This window comes from Harpia harpyja, chromosome 12 (genome assembly GCF_026419915.1).
Source record: "Harpia harpyja isolate bHarHar1 chromosome 12, bHarHar1 primary haplotype, whole genome shotgun sequence".
Taxonomy (NCBI): Eukaryota; Metazoa; Chordata; class Aves; order Accipitriformes; family Accipitridae; genus Harpia; species Harpia harpyja.
In genome coordinates, this window is record NC_068951.1 from 5,502,478 (window position 1) to 5,527,248 (window position 24,771).

Sequence of the window (24,771 nt, forward strand, 5' to 3'; positions counted from 1 at the left end):
TTAGGATTTTGCCCATCAATGCACAAAAGATTTAATGAAATTTTGGAACTGACTCAGTACAGGACCTGAAAGTTTTTCACATATGGGATAAATAAGTGTCATAATGTTGAGGTGTCTGCCTGAAATCTCAAGTCTGTTATTTATATTATGCCCCAAAGGCTCCAGACTGTTTGGCAAGAAATTAAAAAAAAAAAAAAAAAAAAAGAAAAAAAGAGCATGCTGCTGCAGAAGACCTTAATTGGGGGAAAAAAAAATCAACTGAACAAAAAGGCCAGGATAATTCATGAAAGGTGGTTTTGTGTTCTTAATATGCTGGTTTTCACATTACAGCTTTGTATGCCCTACAAAAATAACAAAGTACTGACATTGGGTGGCACTGATGTGAGCAGATGAAAGCAATTTAACTGAAGTGTTGACCAAGATGAATGGTATGCAATAGTGTTTCAGAACTTGTTAAAAGAACTTACACTTAAGCAGAGACTAAGATGGAGAAGAACCTCAGACAAAGGTCGTGATGCCTCTAAAACTTAAAAAAAAACAAAAACAAAAACGTAAAGAGCAGAAGGACCCAAAGTAGAGAGAATTTATTTCTTCTAAGAGGGTAGAAAAAGTGAGTTTGGAAAATCCATTCCACTCTCCCAGCAGTGGTGAGCTGGAAATCTGTATGAAAGGGAAGGCACAAATTCCTTGTACCATCTGTCCTCCCACCTCCCAAGAAAGAAAAAGCCTGCTATCCAAAGCATGGGGTCTAATCCACAGATGGCTACTTACACATTAAAACATTGTACTTTGACCTTCATAAAGGTTTAGCAAGTGAGGCATGATAGTATCTGGCCTTGCAAACCCTTCAGAACAGGACAAAACAAGGGCAAGGCTGTGTGTGATTTAATAGGCAAGGACAGTAACTTGTGGGGTTTTTCTCCTGTCTGCAGCTAAGCGGAGATTAACATGACCAAAACTGTTTATTTTGGAAAGAAGAGTACAGGAGGGGAATTCAGCACAGCAGAGAGACGACGAGTTAGATACTGCTATTTTCACTAAAAGAACAATGAATCTCTAACACAACTGAAGACAACAAGCTTAATTTGACAAAACATTTCTAATGTATTGCCCACAAGAATTAATGGGAAAGCAAAAATTATTTTAATATGTTTCCTTAATATTTGCAATTGCAATACCTGAGCTATCCTTGAGATGGTGCAAAAGACATGCTGCTGGCTGACTGCTGCTCTCATTAAGGGACCAGAAGACAGAAAAAGGAAAGTGCTAATTATATCCCTATGCTTTTCAGTTTTAAGAGTTTGTTTTCTTTTCAATTGTTTGGAACAAGTCTCTGAAAACTGGCAACCCCTTACAGCAGAAGGGCTGTTGCTTTAATAATTAGCTATTCTTATTTGTCCCCATTCTGGTTTTCCACCCCCCCCCCCCCCCCCCAAATCTGCCACCTAAACTATGCCACTATTTCGTTGACCTGTGATTTATGACTTCTTACAAACAAATTGTAAAGTCTAGGAATGAAGAAATCCTGGATGAAAGAAGCTGGAGAAAAAGCATGTGTCACATTTTGAGTGAGATATTTTGAGTAGTAGTAAGAAGAAAGGAAATTACTTGTTGAGCTTACTGAAGCAGCAACACGCTTTTAAAGAACTTGTGCTTAATGCTTTAAAACAAAACTAAACCTTATTTCTTTATTAAAATAATGTAAATATTCAGCAATAGCAATTATTCTTTCCAAGCCCTTTTACTGTGATAATACCCCAGTCCTTGCTATCTTTCTGTAATCTACAGACCCACCTGCAAGCTTGTAATTTACTGACTCCCTCAAAACTTCCGTCCCGTTTGTTGTCTCCATCATCATCACCATCCTGTTATTTACAGCTGTAATAACAGCCAGCAAAATTGTCCCTTACCAGAAAAGCTTCCCTCCTTCTCACTCTGCCTTCATTGGATCCTGCTCTTTTGAACAGATCAGAACAGACAAATGTAGCCACCCACCTCTAGGAGGAAAACTGAGCTGCAGCCCTGGTGAAACATAAAGTTTATTTGACTAAAGTGACGCAAAAATTCTTGAAGAGCTCTTTGGCAGCAGATTATCTGGAAATCAGACCATGTGAGGGGGATTGGTGTACAAAAACCTCACCAAGATGCTGAGTTGCCCACAGGCTGACTTCCCGAGACTCTGAAGTAAATGTGGGTGAAGGTTACTCGAGCTTGGATAACACCAAGGAAAGCGCTTCAAACCCATCTGAAAGACAGGTACTTTATAACTTTGTTTTTAACACTCTGCTATCTAAGGTACTTTATGAAATTCAGACAGATTCCTACACGCTGTCTTCAGAGCCTACCTTCTGAAGCAAGCAGATACTAGAGTTTCATTAACTTTCACTCCTCATTGCCTCTTTCCACTTTGGTTATAAAATCTGAAACACTAATGACAGTCTACAATGTGTATAATACTTTTTGTTTCATTTTAAATTAACTTTTAATGTTCTAGAGTAATTTCTAAAACATTGGGACAATGTACATCTAACAAAGCTTTGGGGGGAAAAAAGATACATTGATTTTTGGTGAAAGTTTGCTTTTTTTTTTTTTTTTTAAACTTTTTATGCTTTTTCTTGCTTTTTTGATGTTACATGCTCTACTCCATCTTGTTCAGGCACTTGTCCAGCAGTTATGAATGTTGGGAGTCAAATGCCTGTAGCAGAACATGTTATGACAATCTGAAATTCAGCAGTCCACGTAATTGCATTATGAATGTAAAGTTTATTTAAAATTTACAAAAAAGCATTAAACTATAAAGAAAAATAAAGGAAAGAAGCAGAATCTGAAGAAAAAAAAATCAATGCAAGCTGTTATTTATTTTAAAAGAGTAAAGTAAGCTTTACTAACCACGTTAAGTTATATTTTTAAAAGGTAAACTGTTCCAGCACAGTAAATTATCTAACTGAATGGGACAGATTTATTGTAAGTAATAAACCTGAAGAGTATGTCATAGATATATTTATAGTCAATCATGTTTACTGCTGAAATCAACTGGCTTGCTGTGTTAGTTTGCTAAGTAATATGGAAGTTTAAGTGAGGAATGCAATGTAACTGAATATATAAATAGTCATGGAAAACATGTTTTGATGTATTAAGAAAGCCTGGGGAGAAAAGGATTGTGCATTTAATGGATTTGGATTCTTGAAAACATTGTGGAATTTTTTTAATGTGGCTTGTTAGCTGTCAGGCACTTTACCAGGGAAGGTCTCATACACTTAGGCTTCATCTTCTGGTGCTTTTGATGAGTGAATTGACTGTAATTTTCTTGGAGAGTACTTTGTAAACTTGGAATATAGCAAATGATTGTTGTGGGTCCATTTTCTGATTGGACAGGGTGTGATGAATTTCAAATGGATATATAAATCAAGAAAAACTGCCCCCAAACTGGAATTTAATAAAACCCCTAAATTATTCCCCCACATGGAAATATGCAGTGTATTTAAGCTCTTTCCTGCTTTCCTCCATGGAAATATAAACCGCCGAGTTTTCATTAGGAACAGTATTAAGAGCCTAAAAAAAAAGTTCATTCTGTATGCTGGTATCCTTTCTGATCCTAATGTTTTAACTCTTTTCCAAAACCATGTATTTGCAGCTCTGTTGATCTGGCAATCTGTATCTTATAGAACTTACACAAAATAATGAAGCCTGTCTGTGGGATAAGTGTTTCATAAAGAACTTAAGTAGAATTTGGAGCCTGGATAAAGGGGCTGCAATTTGGAGATAGCCATTAATAAGCCTCCTTCAAAGAAACATCATCTGGAAACAATGGTGATTGTTTCTTTACTTTCTTTATGTAAAAATATCACAAACATAACCATATACATGCTGGCATATATGTGCGGCCAGTCTTTGACTTGAATCTGCAAACAGGTCTTTTACTTGAAACACCGTGCCCATTAATTTGCCGGTGCAGAGTTATATTAAGGAACAGCGCTCTATTTGGTGGTATTTGCTGTGTTATGACTCTTCCTTCAAGTTTATAAAAATAATTTGAGGAAGAATACAAAAGGAGTATCATTCCCTCTAAGCTTATCTGTTTCCTTGCACTACATATGGACACTCTCAAGCCATAAAATGCATTTTCTCCCCCCTTCCTCCGTTCTTTAAGCGACTGTCATAAATTTGGCAGCATTCCCACTACAATGCAGTGTCTGTCTTCTCAACAAATTTTTAAAGGTAAAATCTCTCTTTCCTGCTAACTTTTTAATTTCAGACTCAAACACGGACAAGATTATGACATAAAACTTACAGCACAGGTTTATATTCCCCCAATACTATTGCTTTCAGAAGCACTATTTTCACATCTTACCTATATTTAGCCTTCTCTGGGAATACATGAGTTAATTGGAGAGAGCTCACTGCTTATGCCATTCTCACTTTGGTAAGTAGCCTTTTATTCTCCCAGAAGGGCCATTGTCTCAGTGGGACTACTTGTCCAGTACAGTTCTACTCTGTTTTAGTAAGAATGTGAGCATGCCCTTGGAGACCTGCAATTATTCATATACAGGATCCATTTTGTCATCTACATGCTGCAAGTTTCTTACAAAATACTCACAAATTACAGTAATGTGCAGAAGTACCCAATCCAGTTATATTTAAAATCACTGGCACTGGGATCAGACCTGCTATGTGTGGAAATAATTTACTGGACCTATTAATTTCAGTGGGGTTTGATCACTCCTTATCAAAAGTCAGTTTTGATTCTCTTAAACTAGACTAGAGAAGCATAGCTAAAAAAAATCCTGAAGAAATCAGTTTTCAGTTGTTGAGGGGTGGTCTAGATATCAGCTTATATCTGCTTTGTACCTAATACTTCTGATTCTGTGGTTACCAGCAGCCCTAACAAAGCTGGGACTCTGTATCTTACTATGTCTTTATGAATATCAGTTTTTGAAATCTGAAATACAATCTGTCACACTTGCTATCAGCTCGCCCAATGGAAACAAGCTAATAGAAAAGGATATTCTAGGTACTAATTTGTTAATGAAATCAGTGTACGTGAACACAGTCAAAAGCAAAAGGCATTAATTTTTTGCATTATGAACTCTAAATATGACTCACATGTGACAAACAGCAGGTAAAATTGATCATAATCTAGTACTAGCAATCTAGTTTCAAGATTTAACTGGCTGAAATTTTTATTTTCTAACAACTCCCCACAGTATGGCAGCATCTGAGCTATCCCATAATAACTTTGATTAAAAGGTTACTTCTGGCTTGTGTGAAATCAGAGGAAAAATATGAAGCCTCTATACTCCTTCACACCATACATGCAGCAGAACAGGAACGCACTAGCCCACAAAATGCCGCCAAAAGGAATAATCTTTACGAGGTTCTCACTGTCATCCAGGTCGCGTACCTCCACTCCTGCGCAAAAGGCAAGACTAGGACTGTGTGAGGAGATACAGGTGAAGATCAGAAATGTTTACTGCTATGTTTATCAGAGTCCAGTACCTGGAAACACCCAGGTACGTGGCTGTCGGAGGGTCATGGTTGATACTGTGGCTTAGAGGTGAGAACAGTACCTACAGATAAAAACCACAGCTTTTTCCTGCGTGGGATACGTGATTTCTATCTTGTCATACAAACTTCTCGCTTGATTTTCTAGATAAAAGTAATTTCCTTGGACTCTTTCCATTTACATGCAACAGCCTGTGTGAACTGCATCTTTATTGCAAGGTATAATATGCAGTCAAGCAGCTACATAATTTTAACAGTCTTAAATACTTTGTGATAAAAGTGAGATTTAGGTCAAGTTAACAGAAATCATCGTAATGTTTGCTTCTGTTTGCCAACACTGTAGGCTAACTTTTTGTCTTAAGAGTTCGAAGTACTTTAATTCTTTGCAAGTGCTAGCATGTAAATGGACAGACGTAAGGCAGATGGAGGAGCAGCGTGAGTGATAGCGATAATGTGAGTTTTGCTACAGGAATGCAGCTGTAACCCAGTGAGTGGCTGGTACTCCAGCAAGCATTGGTTTATCAAATTAGCACAGGAAAAAAGAACATAATTTGTATGAAGTGAAATATATGCAAATATACAAATTTTGCAGCTTTGCGACTTAAAATGTATTTGATCATTTGGACGCAAGTAATGACTTCTGTAGTCATGCACAGTGAGGCTGAACAAGCCCTTGTGCTGAGGAATTCAGGAAGTCAGTGCTGCCCTACCTCAAATAAAGTAATCTCCAGGTGACTTGAAGCATTAAGATTTGCCTCCCTTGAAGCATCTGGTATTTGCTGCACCTCAACCTAATTGTTTTAATATCCTAGACACACTAAAAGTCCATCTCCTCCTTTAAAAAAATACAGAGAACAGGAAAATCATTTTGTTTTAAAGTGCTGGAAAGATTTGTTTTACTAGATGGCAGAGCATTAAAGGAAAGGGATTCCCACACTGCCACGAGAGGTCACTGCATGCCTCAAGAAATAAACAAGGCGATGATACATCAGTTGTGCAGCTGCCTGCTCAGGAAGGAACCGGACCCCAGGACAGGGATGATCCTTGAGGATTGCTTTGATAGAGGCAAAGGAGTTGGGTTTGAGCATCAAGGGATGTACAGGCCTTTTACATCTACAGTGCTGGTTCAAATTTAGCTCTGTGTGGGAGTAACAAAAAATTATAATTTAATTAATATTTGGCTTATGTGAACTGTGTTGGTGGCTTCAGCCAAGCTTGTAGAAACACATGTCTTCAATTATCCATCCCAGTGTTTTCAAAAAACAAGCAAAGCGGGGAATAGTTGTGGAGGACACGCTGCCTTGTTCCAGGGTCCTTCTCCGGAGCAGAGCTGAGGGTCACTCCTCTTTAGTCACTCTTTGTGTAAGGAGGAGTGCAATTTACAGGGCTGGCAGCATGGCACCTTTTACATGCTCCTAGACAGCACAGCATTATGGAGATGAAAACTGCCCTTTAGAATTATCTCTGTTCAGAGCTACCGGAGAGAGAAAAGGCGCGGATGCTTAGTGCTTCTCAAAGGAGCAAAGTCATGTCTACAAAATACGGATCAAAACAAAATGAAGGCACAGCTATCTTTCTTCTTTTTTTTTTTTTTTTCTTTCTTCTGTAACTAATTATGTTGGTGATAAGAAGGCAATGTGTATTTATGTAAAAGCAACCTTTGCAACAGCTCAGATTGAAAATAGGTAATAAACTGCCATTTCTTATATCATTCACTATTGTCATTCTAGCACCTGTAACTGAGAGATCGGTGCACAAAGAGGCCTCGGTGGGCAAAATCCTTCACTATAGCGTAATTTTCCCCCGGATGTCTTCCCTAGTGATCCTAGCATACTTCCCAACACCAAAAGCTCTAGTTCTGTAGCTGGTTACACTGTTTGTAGCAGTTACAATTCCTTCAGATAGTTTTTTCTTGAATTGTTAACAAGAGGGTGGAAAAAGTACATTCTCCCACAGTTTTTTACAGTGTAATGAAATCTTCTGATTCTGCAACTGTTCTGTTTTCATGTGCCAACTATGCCACTGTGAACACCACCGCACAGCTGTAGAGTCCGTCACTCCAGAGATTTCCCAGGGTAGCTGACGAGCTGTAATTCTCTTTCAGAAAGGAACAGTTCAAATTCCAGGTGAAGCCCCTGAAATTTCACAAATCATTTTGCATATTTGAGGCTCAAACTACTGAAAATTCTACAAAAATATTTCAAATAATGTGATATTTCTTTCCTGTGGTCTGCAGAAGGCCAGAAGGAGCTTAGATCTGGATAAGACAACTACCTTGATTGTCACAGATCTGGGAAATCAACCAGAAATTCAATGACCTTTCCTCAGTGAAGAAGGTGCCAAGAAGTATCTATGTGCAGTAAGAGTTTAAGTCTCAGGTATGGAAAATTCAGTCTCATGAGATAATGCAGTTAAATCAACATCCTTTACTGCTTTCCTATTTATGAGTAAGAGGTGTAAAGTCCAGAAGGGCTCAGGTTACTTTTCCATATTCCTATCTTATATTTAACATGCTCTATACAAGGGGAGCATTGGCTGTGGCCTTTCCTAGGATTTTTATGTTGCCACAAGTGGTGGTAGGATTGTTTTCATCTCCATAAGCTCTTTTGGGACATTTGGAAGGTTTCGGACTCCAAAGACATTCAGGTTTTATAGTCTTGCAGGTAAAACAGAAACTCCTGTTCTTTCCCATAGTATTCTGGAACGCTGAAGATGTTTCAGTCCTTGTGGATGATTAACTAAAGGTAGCAAAGTACTGCTCTTCTGAGAATTCAGCATTAATGATGCACTGCTTGCTATATGGTGAAAAGAACATTATCTGGGTATAGACAGAATGTAAGCCTGAAGAACTAGAGATTTCTGAAAGTTATAAACAACAACTTCAAGGGACTTTTATCTCAAGAACATCCTCCTGTTTGCTCTGGAGCTCAATAACTTTCATTGTCTTTATGCTTGCACTGATAAATGTTTAGGAAGAGGTCTAACTGTCTTTGCACAAGGCTGAAAGCTGGGAAAAACTTGAGTTTTAAGAGCTCTGGCAATGAGCAAATTCTAGTGATGAGAAAATAATCTCTCTCTGCTTTAGTTTTTTCGACAGTTAGAAGTGAAATAATGCTTATTCTTCTGCTAGGATGTGACAATGATATTTACTGTGGTAAAATACTTTGAAAAGGAAAAAATGGATGTAATTATAATAATTTAATCTGGAGTGGCATCATGTAGATTGTGTAACACTTTGCTAGCTATAACGCAAGGTTACTACCCCAGGGAATTTACAGCACAGAGGATCAGCTCCTATTTCAAGATTTTGTTGAGTAAAGGCAGCTGGGCATTTACATTACCTGAACAAATGACCCACTGAATCACAATACTTTTTGTTCTGAAGGAAAAGTTAATTGTTTTATACCTTTTCTTTATTTTGGAATGGTTTACTTCCCCTGGATTACACTTCTAGCACATAAAAAGAGGACAGGTAAAGCCAGGGATTTTCCCAGTGCCTGGATTTTTGCTGGTGGTGGACAGTAACACAGGAGTAGTGCCCACTACCCTTCCCAGGGCTGGAACTATCATGTTAGCAGATGCAAACAGAATGAAAGATGCCTTTATGTCCCCGATGAGTTAAATAAAACTGGGGACGCGTTTTCTCCTTTAGACCCATATGTTAGTTCTTACTCAAAACAATCAAATTGAAGTTTCCTGATCTTTTTTTCCTTGTTATTAGTGTTGACTTAGCCTCAAAAGTTAGTTGATGCAAACCACTGAGATTTAAATACTTTTCTAACCTTTCATTTAAGCCTTCTAGGTCTGCTGCTAAACATAGGAGACACTGGGATTTCTGAAGAAAGGTGGGCATGAAATGTAGTTTGTATACCCATTGTTCTCTTATATTTGTTGAATTAATTCTTTTCCCTTCATACTGGGTGAATCTAGAAATTGCCAGTAGAAGTCACAGGATGAACTGAAAATGAAAATACAAGCCACACTAAACTCTGCCCTCATTTTTGCAAACGGGGAGTCCCACAACCTCCCTGGTTGTGAAACCAGTGTTCAGAGGGAGAACGTGGTACCAGAAGACAGCAGAACTGTGTCTGCCTGTGAGTTGTCCAGCAACGCACAAAGTCCAGCAAATCTGCCCGAGAGGTTATAAGCCAGGTACACCGACTTCTGCTGTAGAAGAGGATGATTGCTTCCTTCCTTTCTCTGTACAAAATCCTGAATGGATTATCTGCTAAATGATTCACATTGCATGCTGTCATGGTTAATTACTTCCGAAAGTATTCTAATCACAGAATCTGTCAGTTCTATCTTGAAAGTTACCAGCATCAGTAAGCCCTGTAATGGATTTTTAACTATTTGTAATTTCTTAGATGGTGTTTGTGCCTTCAATCTGATGGATTTAAATATGGAAGAGGAATTCTAAAAGTGCTGGCAATACACTGGGAATAAAAGTGTGGGAAGACAAGCCACAAGGGGACTCTGTGCTGCTGTCCGTCTGCAAGTGATCAGAACAAATCTCGGACAAAATGGAAAAAAAGGCAACAAGCAATGAGACTGAGCCGCTGACTTCCAAGAAAGATGTCTCAGACTGTAACGAAGGAGAAGATTGTAAAGAGAACAGACTTCTGGTCAGGAACCCTAAATCTGCCCTACGGCTAGTGGAGGATGGCAATAAAGTCCATCCCAGCCAGGGAGATAAAGGGGAGGCAGCTCAGATCTCAAACGGTTATTCAGGGGTTCAGAGCTCTGTTCCCTGCAATGGAATGGGAGAGGTGGAAGATGCCCAGTGCACTGCCCCAGCAGCCACAACCACCACTACGACCACTACTTCTACCACCTGCGGAGCAGAAGGCCAGCAGCAGCTGATGGAGCTAGAAGACAGAGAGACCTGGAGTAAAAAAATTGACTTTCTACTCTCTGTCATTGGATATGCAGTGGATCTGGGAAATGTGTGGAGATTTCCTTATATATGCTATCAAAATGGAGGAGGTCAGTGACTAGTTCTGTATGCTGTTCCTTAATGCTGAACTTCCTTGCTCATGAATGGATGATTTAGTGGCTTATTTTAATATAATAAATGACCAAGGGGAAATTACTTACTTTTCAAGCAGACTGGAAAACCTAAATACTGGGATAGGATAACTAGACATATTAAGATGGAAGAAAAACTATTTAGCAAGATCTAAAAAATCAGTACAACTAGAAGCTGAAAGCCAGTTAGGTGCAGAACCACCTTCCAAGAGAAAAGACTGAATCCCTGTCCCAAGGAGTATTTTAAAATCAGATAAACCAACATGTCAAAACCAACTCATCAGGAATGCTAGCTCTTAGACTCACTGACATATCAGCCAAAATATAAATCTAATCAAGGAGATCCTGGAAAGGACTTTTGTCTCCCTGATGTAACAAAGGCATTTTACTGAAGAAGTTAACGATTTTATCTGTAGCCCATCTCACAATTGTATCCACTGCAGCCAGTACAGTCTTGATGAATCCTATGTATACTTGTTACAGAACATGAGAAGTTTGGCCTGAGTCTTGCTTCCTATTCACACTGCAAAGTACATACTCTTACGATCGGTGTGGCATACCGGCTAGGGAGGGAATAGGCATTTTCCCTGTGGGATAAAAGGAACTGTTGTTTATGGAGTACTGGTACTGTTGGAAGAGAAGTCCTATGAAGAGTTACAATCATCTGCTTTTTTTCTTGCAGGAGCATTCCTCATTCCTTACACAATTATGGCCATCTTTGGAGGGATTCCTCTCTTCTATATGGAACTAGCACTAGGACAGTACCACAGGAATGGGTGTATTTCAATTTGGAGAAAAATATGTCCTATATTCAAAGGTAAAGAAGGGAAATGGAAAATTCCTAGGAACTTTCTGAATAACTGGAAGATTTTCCTATAAAGGTGAAATTTCTGAAAATAATATGAAAATCTCATAAAACAAAGTGTGCTGGTTTTGGCTGGGGTAGAGTTAATTTTCTTCATAGTGGCTAGTATGAGGCTAAACCACGACACAAAGCGAGGCTTGTTCTACACAAGATTTTGGCTTTACAAAGAACACTTTCATAAAACTTTATGTACACCTGCAGGTGTGTGTGTGTACTCTCATACACACGTATGATGTGCAACTCTCAAATTGATTAGATAGAGGCCAGTCCACTTTCTCTGACCCAAGCCTGAAAATATAAAAAAACCAACCAAACAAAACAAAAATGTAATTAATAAAGTGCAACATTACTGAATCCAAGGCAAAATTATAAGCCAGGAAAGAATAAAGAGCGACTATTTCTATTACAACGAAATGATTCCCCATCTTCAGCCTGGCCTGTCAATTGCTATCCTACAACACAGCCTTCTAGAGTAAAAGGACCTGTTCTATATGCTTGTTTACTCTTGCTCCCAGTGTTATAGCTCTGGTCTTGTCTTTTTTATTTACTGAGTGCAAGATGCCTATTTCTAAATTCCAGGAATTTAGCAACACATGAAAAAAACTATATAAGCATGTTCTGTCTTGATTAAGGATGCTTTCTTGGAATCAGACCCTGAGTGTTTCCGAAGCCACAAGAAATTCCAGTATTGTAAACACTTGAGAGGGTATGTGTACCTCCTGCAGAGCTGCTTTAGACAGTTAGTAATTGTAGTTGATGTGATAACCAATTCCTTACTTTTTTTTTTGGCCTAAAACTTATACTCACTTCATGTAATTATTTCCTGCCTTACTAGGAATTGGCTTTGCCATCTGTATAATAGATCTTTATGTAGCCTCCTACTACAACACCATTATGGCCTGGGCCTTTTACTACCTCGTATCCTCCTTCACGGCGGAGCTGCCATGGACTAGCTGCACAAATGCTTGGAACACGGGCAACTGCACTAACTACTTCAGCAAGGACAATGTCAGCTGGTCCCTGCACTCCATCTCTCCCGCAGAAGAATTTTATACGTAAGTGCATGTAAGTGAGGACAGTGATATTGGACAGAATGGTGGAACATGTAGCAAGCTTTTCTTTAGGGGGAGCAGGGCTGTTTATTAGTGGTACCCTTTTCTGAACTATTCAAATAACTGAATACTTGTAGGTGTATGGGACAGTACTCTATATTTTAGATCAGAGGTTCCCAACCGCTGTCAGCTGTCATCACTTATCATCACTGGTGTACCATTAATATCAAACTCTTAATTAAAAAAAATCCAAAATTACATGACTCTGAAGGCTATTTATCAAGGCCTCAGGACTACTTGTAATGCTCAGACCACAGTATGGGACTGTTCAAAGCATACTTAACACAAGCATTTGTTAAAAAAATACCTATACTGTGTTTTTCTTTCCTCTTTCAGCCGCCAAGTTCTACAGGTGCACAGGTCCAATGGGCTGGATGACCTGGGGGGCATTAGCTGGCAATTGACCCTCTGTTTATTGTTAATCTTCACCATTGTATACTTCAGCATCTGGAAAGGGGTCAAAACATCTGGCAAGGTGAATGCAAAAGCAAGACAAATCAACTTGGTACAGTATAGTCTAGCAGCAGTTCTCAATGAGCCAATTAACTTGACAGAGAATTATCTCAGATTGTCTTCATGACAGGGATTATAGGCTCATGTATTTGGGAAGCACTTACTGTAGTGGCTGCCACTGTCAACCAAGTAATATGTAACAACAGTAAGTTATGCCACTGTTCTCTGGACAACAACCCTGCCAAGAGAAAGTGTGGGTATAGATGTGCAAACTGCCTGTTTACAGACATTCTGAGAAGTTCACATGAAGATGTTATAAATGCTAAGAGCTACAGTAAGAATAACTCATTATCACCTGTTAACTTTCTACCCATGGCAAATGCTGTCTTGCTGTTTTCCCTCACAGGTGGTATGGGTGACTGCCACATTCCCTTACGTCATACTCTTTATCCTGCTAGTGAGAGGTGCGACTTTGCCTGGGGCTTGGAGAGGTGTCCTCTACTACTTAAAACCTGACTGGCAGAAACTCCTGGCCACTGAGGTAAAAAAACATGATAAAAGGGTAGAGATTTGCTTTTAGCCTATTAGCACGTACATACTTCAATGTCTATTTTCAGCATAGAGCATGATTAAACAGATGTCTTAGCATGGACTTAAAAGCCTGACTTCATGCTCTTGTTGAAACAGTCACGCTATTCTTTCCATAATTATAAAGATTTTTTTAAAGATTACGAGTCCACCATGAATTTAGCTTGAACTAATATTAGGGTTCCCATACAGTAGTTGAATAGAATTAGTGATATGATTAGAAAGAAAACAAGTGACCCAACAGTTTTTTGCCAGGAAAACAGTGAACAGCCTGACATTGAGTGAGAAGCTACGATAGCTGCTATACTGCAACAAAATCCTTTACCTATGACAGTCACACTGAGCAAACTAAATTTACTAAGCCCTAACAACTGGTCTAGCTGCAGGTTTTTTGGCTGTGAGGGGATCATTACACACTTGGGCAGGCTGTTCCACAGCCCAACGGTGTTCACAGTTGCCTGTATTTAAGTAATGCAGGTTACTAGAGTTGAAACTTCAGACCTCCATCCTGTGACAAGCTTTGGCAGATAAGCCCAAGGATACTCTCTGTAGCCACCAACTAAAACATGACTCAGTAATCAAGTGCATGTGGAGAAGGAATAAGTAAGTTAGGCCTGCATACACCACCAATATTGGAAAAGAAAGGAGGAATGAGGACAAGACTGAGCTAAACAACAAACCCCAGACATTGCAGTATCTGATTCAGCTTTGAACTCTGTGGATGACAAGTAGTCCATCAGGTCAAGGCTGCACTTACTTCTCTGCCTATGAAAGTGTCTAGTGAGGAGGGTGATGGAAAAAACCCAAAGCAATAAATACTACAAATACAAAGATTAAAAATTCTAATGTTTGCAAGTCTGCTGCTGCCCAGCTGATATGGAGAGTTCTGAATGAAGAGGAAATGAAAAGACACCAGTCTCTGATAAAGCAGCATCTCCAATAAGGGACCACATCTTCTGAAAAAGCAATAAAGGGCATTGATATTGTATTGGATGTATCTGGAGTGAGGACAGCAGATTGCAATCTGTGTGCTGGACGATGACAGAGCTCTGTCTGTGGATGATACAGGATGGCCTCACACGATGGAAGAGAATATTAGAAATGAGTTGTAATGAACTCCATGTTTCAATCAAAAGAGGATAAATGAATGAGGACTTTCACCTTCAGAAAGAGAAATGATACTGTACTTTACAAATGCTACTCATTAAGGCTGTGGCCACTTTTCAAGTACAACAGGCTTTTCATAACAAGATCACCACACTTGCATCTGTCATGGCTACAACAAAGCTGAATCGAGTCCTAAGGACTAGAACTGCATCTACACTGTCAAATGTATTTCCATAAATCTAGGAAAAATCTGGGCAGTGATCATCTACTACTTAGCCTGGAGGACACACAGCCAAACATAGGACTATTCCACAGCACACAGAGTTTGGAGGAAGATGGGCCAAGCCCGCTGCAAAATCATGGCTAGAAAGTTCTCTATACATTGCAAAACTTGTGTTAAACTGATTACAGGCAAATCACTGTGAATTAATCTAAGATGCTGTCAGAAGTGAAACTGCCAGTGAGTACTTAAAACAGTGTAAAGAGATACAATAAGCACTGCATAGGCACTAAAATTATAGTGGATATTTACAACTCTCACAGATCTACAATAAATATTCATATTTCAACATGCTCTCTTAACAAAATGTTTGTTAGACCAGGACTAGGATATAGGCAGACTAGTGAAACACGGTTTTGTAGGCCTAGGCGATATTCTGTATATGCCGAACTCACTCAATCTGTTTCATGTCATTTTTTCTTGATTTTCAATATTTTTCAGGTTTGGGTGGATGCAGCAGCTCAGATTTTTTTCTCCCTTGGTCCAGGTTTTGGTGTCCTATTGGCTTATGCCAGCTACAACAAATTCCATAACAACTGCTACCAGTGAGTTCTACCTTATTCTATAAGTAAAATTGAGTTGTTAAAATATAACTGTGGGTATTTATGAAAAAGAAACACAGTGCTGGTGAAAGGCACTGAATTGTCAGACCTGTGTACCTAGAAATCAGACAAAAGCGTAACAGAACAAAAGTCCTTATTGAAAGAACCTGCAATCTAAAACATTTCTTCTCTGTTGTGCCTACCCTAAAGAAAGATAATCTCTACCAATTACAGCGAGGATTCTAAGATGTAGAAACCTGCCACAAAAAATTGGATTAAACCCCTGCCAAACAATCGTATCATAATTATTTAATCTCAGCAGTCAGTTAGGAGATGACTTTAGAGTCTTGAGCTGAACGGCAATTTACAGTTGTTTCCTTGTTATCTTAAAAACTCTTTTATAACTTGTAAAGTAAAATTCTCAATTCTTTAATATTCCTGTAGTAATTCCTATTTTTTTAAAACACCAGTATACATCCAGCATTGAATCCAGTGTCAGACTAATGTTACAACATCTGTTTAAAGTTGAAGAAAAAGTAGTTATGCTTTTTTTTTTTTCCCTCTTTCTTTCAAATCCGCTGTTTGGTTTTTTCACTGTATTCCCCTAGTTTTTCTAGGAGTCTATCCATATCATTAACTCACCCCATCTGGTAGTAAACTACCCTTTCTAGCAGATGCTGATTCCCTGATATGAGTTAGGTCTTCTGTTGCAGAGATGCTCTGGTTACCAGTACCGTGAACTGTGTGACTAGTTTTGTGTCTGGATTTGTCATTTTCACTGTGCTGGGATACATGGCTGAGATGAGGAATGAAGATGTATCAGAGGTTGCCAAAGATACTGGTAGGCTAACTTTTTGTACATATCTCTCAAACTGCTTCTAAGATAGAATATATTTGTATATTATCTTCTAGACTGACAACAGCCCAAATTATGCAAAATATTTAGTATATAATTCAGGATACTGACTTACTTTATGATAAGGCACTGTTGTACAGCTAAAAATTATTCCATAAAGACAGCATATAGAAATCATAATGCATGCAGCTTCACAGACATGGTGGTAACTGCACACTGCAAAATAGCCTGGGGGGGAGAAGTTTTCCCCTGGAAGACAACATGGTACAGTGAAACTGCCTGTCCTCCTTCCTCGCAGCAGTAGTGCGCTACCAATTATCCCTAATTCTCTGTTCTAATATCAGGACCCAGCCTTCTCTTCATTACGTATGCTGAGGCCATTGCAAACATGCCTGCTTCCACTTTCTTTGCCATCATCTTTTTCCTGATGTTACTCACGCTGGGATTAGACAGCACGGTGAGTAGACAGTATGCGAGAGAGCGGACCTCTCAGATACTTGGTGTATGGCCTTACCCCCGCAAATATAAGAAGAAACAGAATTACAAATCTTGCACTGTCACTAAAGGGTTTAAAGCAGGACTGGCATCTCCATGTGCCTTCTGTAAGACAGCAACTATTACTCCAATTTTGACATAAACAGGCCCAAATAAACTTAAATGATTTGCCAGTGTCATACTGTGACAATTAGTAACAGACCTGGAAACACAACCAAAGCCCTTGATTCATAAATTCCTGGTTGAATGCAGCTTTCCAGGCTCCTTCTCCCTTGTAGTTGTAAACTTACAAAGCAATTACTAAATTCTGCAGTTTTTTCACACTACTTGGATTTAAAAGGTGGGAACTGGAGATGGCCTTCTCAACAGCACTGCGAAAAGGAGACGTTCTAAAAACTTGCCACGTGAGCCTGTTTTTACAGCCTGAGAATCAGCACCTTCCAGGAAGGCTAAACTTGGCTGATTTCACAATCTTGGTTCTACTGAGCCACCAACCACTTATCAGCATCCTGTTACTTGTAATATAGTATTTCCTCTGGATGATAAGCACTTCCTACAGATACATGAAGACTAAATCCCCACCTTAAAGGGTTTAAAAGTTCTGAAGAAAGACTGTTTAAACAAGTCACATCAACTCTACAAGCAGAATAAAGCACCAGTGTTTTAATGCTTTAAAGCTCCTTTAAGCATTGAAACATTCTTTAAAGCAGGTAAAACTGCCCTGATTTTTCCATGCTTTTCAGTTTGCAGGGCTAGAGGGAGTGATTACTGGAGTACTGGATGAATTCCCGCATGTCTGGAGCAAACGCAGGGAATTGTTTGTCCTTGGTCTGACCATCGTTTGCTTTTTGGGGTCATTAGCAACCCTGACATTTGTAAGTATTTTACCCACTCCTCAGCTTTCCTTACTGACAGTTTCCTGCAAATGACATCTTGGAGAGGGTAGTATTTTTTGAAGAGAGTTTCAAGAAATCAGATTAAATCTCCAACCTGTTTTCTTTATGCATTAGAAATCTATATCTGTAATGAATGTGAACAGTATCTCTTACTACGAAATGTGTTGCAAAATGATCTATTGCAATTCAGCAAAACTCTTAATGTGCTACACATCATAAATGACATCATTGCTCCAACTGCTGAATCAGTAAGCAGACAACCTTCCACATTTTGTATATGGTTTACTTCTTGCTCTCAAAAGCTCCATGCTTAATATGAATTATTATTTTAATTTTCACGTTTGAAATGTATTTTGAATTTTAAAAAGAATGATCAAAAAATCATCTGCTAGAAAATGCTGCAATTTACTGTTGCTGTTCTCCAAAAATTTCTAGCAATTTCCTGGATCTTCCTCATCAAATCAGGCCAGAAATCATGAACGGTTGCACCAAATAGTCTCTGTGGGGCTTGCGGGACTTCATTTTCACAACAAGCAACATTTTGAATAATAAGTGTAATGATCATAAGGGACAAGGAAAAATTACTTGGCTTTCCTGTCATGTTTCACTCCACTTGCTCATTTATGTGCAACTTCCTTCTCATTTGAAGCATTTGCTGTAAAAGGAGACTTAGTTCCGCTCCAAGACACAATGCCCTCCTCCTTCATGATTCTAGATCCCACATGGAAAGAAAGCAAAGTAACACCTTATTTATCTCCTGTTCAGTAACTCTAACTTAAGTTGGAGAAAGAAGATGCCATCACAGAAGGCATGCAAAAAGCCATCCCATCAATCCCCATCAAATCTCATTTGTTCATTAAAACGCAGCTAGAACTGCCAGCAATTCAGTTTTATCTTTTCTGCATGGCAGCCCCACTGGTGAAATATGTTCACAGAGAGCGAGCAGATCAGCAGTAGAGTACGCTCAAGGATTTCACTGGCAGGAACAGCCACAAAGCGACAGAACTGACTGAATTATCCATCTGTGGATGCCCTGGTCCAGACGAAGGCAATAACGAACAACAGTATTACAGGATTTCCGTCACTCGATCTTTGGTTCACTGACAATATGATCTCCTTTCTAGGGAGGTGCGTATGTGGTAAAGCTGTTTGAAGAATACGCCACTGGTCCAGCTGTCCTAACAGTCGTGTTTCTGGAAGCAGTTGCTGTGGCCTGGTTCTACGGTACGTCTGCTGCCACGTTGACAATGCTAACCCAAACTTCTGAGCTTCTGCAGTGTAGCATTTCCTCTGTTTCTGCAGACAAGATCACTGATGTCTCTGGAAAAAGTCTGCAAAATCTTTTTTACAAAATCACCAATTACCAAATCTGTGAGAATTATTATTAATTGTTCTCTGACAGAAGTACAGTGACATCTAAAATAAACAAGAGCTACAGTTCAGGATAATTAAGGATTTAATATAATTAAGAGTTATAGGAACAAACCAAGTCTTTCATGATGGATTCTGAATTTATTTGCTATGCCTACAAAATGCTGTGCATCTACTTACAAAAAACTTACCTGCTGTCGCCACTCTCCTCCCACTTGTCTCCACAGGCATCACCCAGTTTTGCAATGATGTGAAAGAAATGCTAGGCTTTACCCCAGGCTGGTACTGGCGAGTTTGCTGGGTAGCAATTAGTCCCATCTTCCTTCTGGTGAGTTTTCTTTATAGCTTGCTTTTTCCAGCACAAGAAAATTACCATTGAACACTGCAGCTACGTAGACTTCTAAAAGCTTAATTACAGAATCTTCTTGTGAAGTTCTTCAGTAACAATTCTTGTTAAACTAAAAAGGCTCAATTAGTGAAAAACCCAACAAAATGCTGCAAGGTCTTGTTACTAAATCACTATAATGATTTTTGTAGATGAGCTAGCTAAATAAGACTGGGTTCTGCATAACTCCCCTTCTTCCCTCTGCTGAACAAAGTTACTATTTACCTGCACAAAATGAAGCAATAAAAGATGATGATGAAACATACTGTCTGGGGAGTAAAACCAAGACAAGTAAATATACTGTCTCAGCAACTGCTGACTGATGACTTTAGAATATTTCACTTAAAATTTACAGCAGTTAATTGCAACCTTTATAAATCTGTAATTCAGAATTGGAAATACTGTCCCAATGTTTGACTTGCTAGTATTATTAATAACATTTTAACGTAAAGTGTTCATTTCCTGATCCAAAATTAGTTCACACTATCTTTTATTGTTACTAGCCTTAGTGGGAGCAGAGCAGGTCAAGATGAAGTTTATGAAACACAGAATGTAGACTTAAGACCTACAGAGTGAATTCAAAACACTTGTAATAATCAATGCACAATTAACAGATTTTCATTTTATTACTCCTAGAAAAAGGGGAAAAAAAAAGCTATAAGTAAGTGTGACACCACAAATAATGTTTATACTACTGTCCTCTTCGTGATCCTAAAACAGTAAAATAAACAGAGAGGAATACAGCTCTGGTGATGTGGTTACTAGGCAGAGCTATTTGTATTCTCTGTGGAAAGTAAACTAAAAAATAAAGCAAGCCCAGAAGGTAGTATGTTATTTCTGTATGGAAATGTTTCTGGTAATCCTGATCTTCTGATGATACTCTGGAAAAAAATGGAGTCAGAGATCCTTCCAACGATAGTCACAAATATTACTCCTGTAGTATTCAACTAAAAGTATTTGTTCTTTCACAAGAAATTTTTCAGTCATGAAGGATATGCACAGGAAAATGATCTGACAGCATTAATTGAGCTGACGACAGAATACTATATCCAAACTAGTATTAACATTTGTCAAAGCTACTGAAGATCCAAAATGCTATGGAAAAATATCACAGGAAAGATAAAATTTGTAGAAAATAAGTAACAGTGAAAAAACAGAATCTGTATAGCTTATCACAGAGAAAGCTGAAAGCTGATGTGATTACCACAGGTTAAGTTCTTTAACCGTTTTTGAAATAGTATTAAAAGGGTCTACAACCCAATAAAGAACAGCATAAAACAACAACATAGCAGCTGCAAGTTAAATTCAGACAAAGCAGAATTGACATTGATCATGATTAAATACAGGACAAGTAGCTAAGGGAAACTGTACACTCCCCATTTCTGGTGGCTTAAAATTAAGACGATGCCTTTCTGGAAGGGGTGCTTTAGCTGCAATCAAGTTATAGGGCTCAATACAAGCATAACTGGATGAAATGCTGCACACTGGTACCAATCAATCTGATTTTGTCCATCTAACATCTTTCTATCCTTTAAATGTACAAGTGTGGTCCTGAGTTTTCTCTCTTAATGCTTCTTAAGCAAGAAACACCACAACATTTATTTATGGAATAAGCAATCCAGAGGAGAATTTTTACCTAGTTCCTTTCAGTTACTGGTTGGGCTATACTCTAAAGCTCCTAAGCTCTTTTAAACTTCCTGAAGGAAAGTCTCAATATCCAAAAGTGGTTTGAGGTTTTTTTTGGTTATGGTTTTTTTTTTTTTAAATCCATACTAATGTCATTTAGGATTTTTTCAGCATTGACATATGTTTAATCCTTCTTGAGTCCTACTCCGTTTTTTTTTTAGTTCAATGCTATGCTGGGACAGAGTTCCCTTAAGTAAATTTGTGCCATCAAAATACATGTATTCATACTTTGTTATCTTATTTTTCAGTTTGTCACTTGCAGCTTTCTGTCCAATCCTCCTGAGCTACGGCTTTTTGATTATAATTATCCCTACTGGACTACAGTAGTGGGTTATTGCATAGGAACTTCTTCAGTCATGTGTATTCCAATCTACATGGTTTATCGGTTGATCATCACTCCAGGAACACTGAAGGAGGTATCCATGATGCTCTCTTGCTTCTATTTGACTGTTGGGAAGGAGGTGATTCCTAGAAACATTACGTGTAGATTTTTCTGGGGTCTGATGCCCCAGGACTTGAGGATTACTGCTGTTCTGTTCCTAGCCAGCTGATCACTAATTGTCTTCTGCCCATTCTGAGCAATTCACAAATCTCCCCAGGTCTTACTGAGGCCATTGACATATTCATATAAAAATTAAATCAAGTATTTCTTTTTAAGCTCTGGTGAACTGGAGGCTTTTCCTAGAAATCACACAAGACACAGTATCATGTGAATGAGGCAGTGAAAAATTGGTTCCCTTGGATATGTCTGTAAGAACAGGTTTCTTTTTCTCTCCCACACTTTGTAAGATTTCTCTGCCATAAATTTGTGGCAGCCTGTGATGACATTTTTGGGCTTTCTTGTAAGTGCACATAAATACCAGTTCAGAAACAATGTGTTCAGTTGGCTCAGGGTATCCAAGTAAGCTCCAAAGTCCTAAAGCATTAATACAACATCTGTCAAACTTTGATTCAAATTGTATGTTACAAATAATTAAAAAATAATGCTGTGCACTTCTATAGCACCTTACATCTTCATAGTGCTGAGGTAACAGAAGCCTGAAACATCCTTGTGTTGTAGTTCAAGAGGTGTAACTCAAACTAAAGTCACATTTTTATTATGAATCTCTTTCCAAATGGCTGTCATATTACGTATTACCTCTAAAATGAATCAATTTCTAATACTGATTTCTTTCCAACAGCGTGTTCTGAAAAGCATTACTCCAGAAACAGCTACAGAAATTCCTTTTGGAGACATCCGCATGAATGCAGTATAAGCTGACCTGTTTTCTGGGGGGAAGAGAGGGAGAGCATAAAATATAACTTTCCCCACACTCTCCCACCCAAAGAATTACGTTTCCAGCTGAGACAACAAAGGGAGGAGTTTTCTGTGGAGGTTGCATCACTGACAACAGGCATTTGGAAACATGATGCCTCCAGCACATTTATCCAAGCAATTCAATGAAATCTACTGTGCACTTCTAACCAGACTGAACTGACTGAGAACTAATTCATTCTGGAAACATGAGGATGGCTGTGTGCATGAGAATACCACTACTCCATGCACGGGCACTGGGGCTGTTTGAAAGTGTGCGTGATTGCACAAGCCACTATAGGACGAATATCAGCGGATAGGACTAGGTGTAGAATCCCAAGTCTGTGGCAGTACTCCTGTATCTTCCTCAATGTGATCGTTCATACTGGGCAATGTCATATTCGCTTCTAAGGTTCTAATTGCTTAAACTACATTGAAAAACACAAAAATATTTCTGATAGCCATACATTACTCAAGTAACACAGGGTTTTATAAACTAGAAAAAAAATCAGTAAATTCCCTAGGTTTGTAGTGGAGTAGACAGAGGAAGAGGAAACAATCCTGAGCAGCACTATATACAGCTCTGCATACATTAGCACACACATCTGATAGCATTATCCTCCCTTTCCTGCATTTTGTAGATGGTAACAGTTTCTATTGTTTCTTGCATAACAAATACCACAAAAGCATTTTTTGTAATGTTGTAGCCTTCACTTTCCTTTAGACCCAATTAAGCTGCAAAAACTCATCATGGGTTACTTGACAAGAACCTAAGTTGCTAGCACTTACTATACTGTTTTCATAACTCATCTAAATATTCACAAAATCATTGTCCTGACAGACCTAACACTTACACGTAAAGAAACTACAGACCAACAATGAATTTTTGAGTTCCGATGCCAAAAAGTGGAATCTTAAAAATCTGCTTCTCTGCTTTTTGGTTTTTATTTAAATTTAAGTTCATGCCTAAAATTTGCTGGAGCCTGTGACTTTTTCTATTCTTTCCTAGTACAGAACTAAAGTTTAGAATAATCCTTTTGGCTGGTTGACAAACATACATTTAACAAACTATAAAAACCTACTTTGAAGATTTATTAGCTCATATTCTAATGAGAGCACATTTGGTTTTCACCCTGAAGAAGAAAAGGAGGGGAAATTTTATTCTAACAAGAAGTTGAGTGGAGTTCAGCAGGATTGATTCTCATCAGAACTATTATATCAAATTTCAAGGCACTGATATACAAATGAACTTCCGTGCACACACTAACCTCTTTATATTATATGCACACACATGCTCTCCAAATGTAACTGCCCTTCAGACTGACTACAGTTGTCAAGTCAGTTCTGCTGCAGTTACATGGAAGTTCAGATAAACCTAAGTAGGCACAATTTATGTAAGAACTTGCATTGTATTTTTACTCTACCACATCATAGATTATAACAAAAGTAAAATAAAATAGAGGATAAAAGTCTCTTTTGTATCTCATGGTCTACGTAGGTAATGTACTGCTAAAATTAACAAGGTTACATATGCATTCATAGCAGCATGCATTAAGAAACCTGTTGAAGAGTTTACATCAGTATGAAGAACTTACCATATTAGAGGAAAGCAGTGACAGTGCATTTGCCTTTTGAAATCGCTTCTGCCAAGGTTTTTCTCCCTTAGGTGTGCAGACACCTCCTGGAGGAAGGCCTCTTACACTTCAGCTATTGACTTGAGTTCACTTAACTTTAGGTCTCAAGCCCAGCTTCTAATAAGGAAATAACTTAAAAGGGACAAGGACTGTTCTTTCAAACTACAAACAAAAAGACTCCTGAACTATTTTTAAAAAGGGAATGTTCTTTCATTGCCACTAGAAAAACATAATAAATCTGTCTTACTGGACAGTTACTCACAAGAAATAGTTTTGTAGCTTATCCCTCAAGAATATTTGAAAACTACTTCCAAAACTGGCTTCATTGTAAGGAAAAGAGGAACAGTTTGGGAATTCTTTTAATATTAGAAAGTCACTTAGTTATTAAGTTGCCAATCAGAAAATCACTGATTTTTTTTTTTTTAATCAAATTTTCTGTTGTGAGTTCATTAATGAAAAAATACATATGAAATGTCAATGTAAGATTAATGAGGTACTCGTATCTATCCAATATCAAAAAGTGTGGGAAATAAAGGAGAAAACCCTACCCTGCTTCTTCACTCTTCAGACTAGTGTTCAGCTAATGCTACATATGTTTCCTCCTAAATGGATAAGTATTTAAATAGATAAACCTTACAAATGGATTTTTTTTTTGCCAGGCTTGATAGTGTTTCATG

At 38.4% G+C, this 24,771-nt stretch overlaps 1 protein-coding gene across 2 annotated transcripts; it reads left to right on the top strand.

Moving 5' to 3' along the window:
- The first annotated feature begins 587 nt into the window (after positions 1-587).
- On the top strand, positions 588-23,435 carry SLC6A4 (solute carrier family 6 member 4). 2 transcript variants are annotated; one of them, XM_052804923.1, is made up of 15 exons: positions 588-2,256; positions 9,433-9,654; positions 9,870-10,488; positions 11,213-11,347; positions 12,231-12,450; positions 12,844-12,982; positions 13,367-13,501; positions 15,377-15,480; positions 16,191-16,318; positions 16,678-16,790; positions 17,572-17,703; positions 18,849-18,948; positions 19,323-19,423; positions 21,415-21,582; positions 22,348-23,435. In XM_052804923.1, the coding sequence occupies exons 3-15, from the start codon at positions 10,026-10,028 to the stop codon at positions 22,420-22,422; spliced, it is 2,013 nt and encodes a 670-aa protein (XP_052660883.1). In that variant the 5' UTR covers positions 588-2,256; positions 9,433-9,654; positions 9,870-10,025; the 3' UTR covers positions 22,423-23,435. The 2 variants fall into 2 exon arrangements, with proteins under 2 accessions (XP_052660883.1, XP_052660882.1); XM_052804922.1 differs by lacking the exon at positions 9,433-9,654 and having other exon boundaries at positions 589-2,256.
- The last annotated feature ends 1,336 nt before the right edge of the window (positions 23,436-24,771 follow it).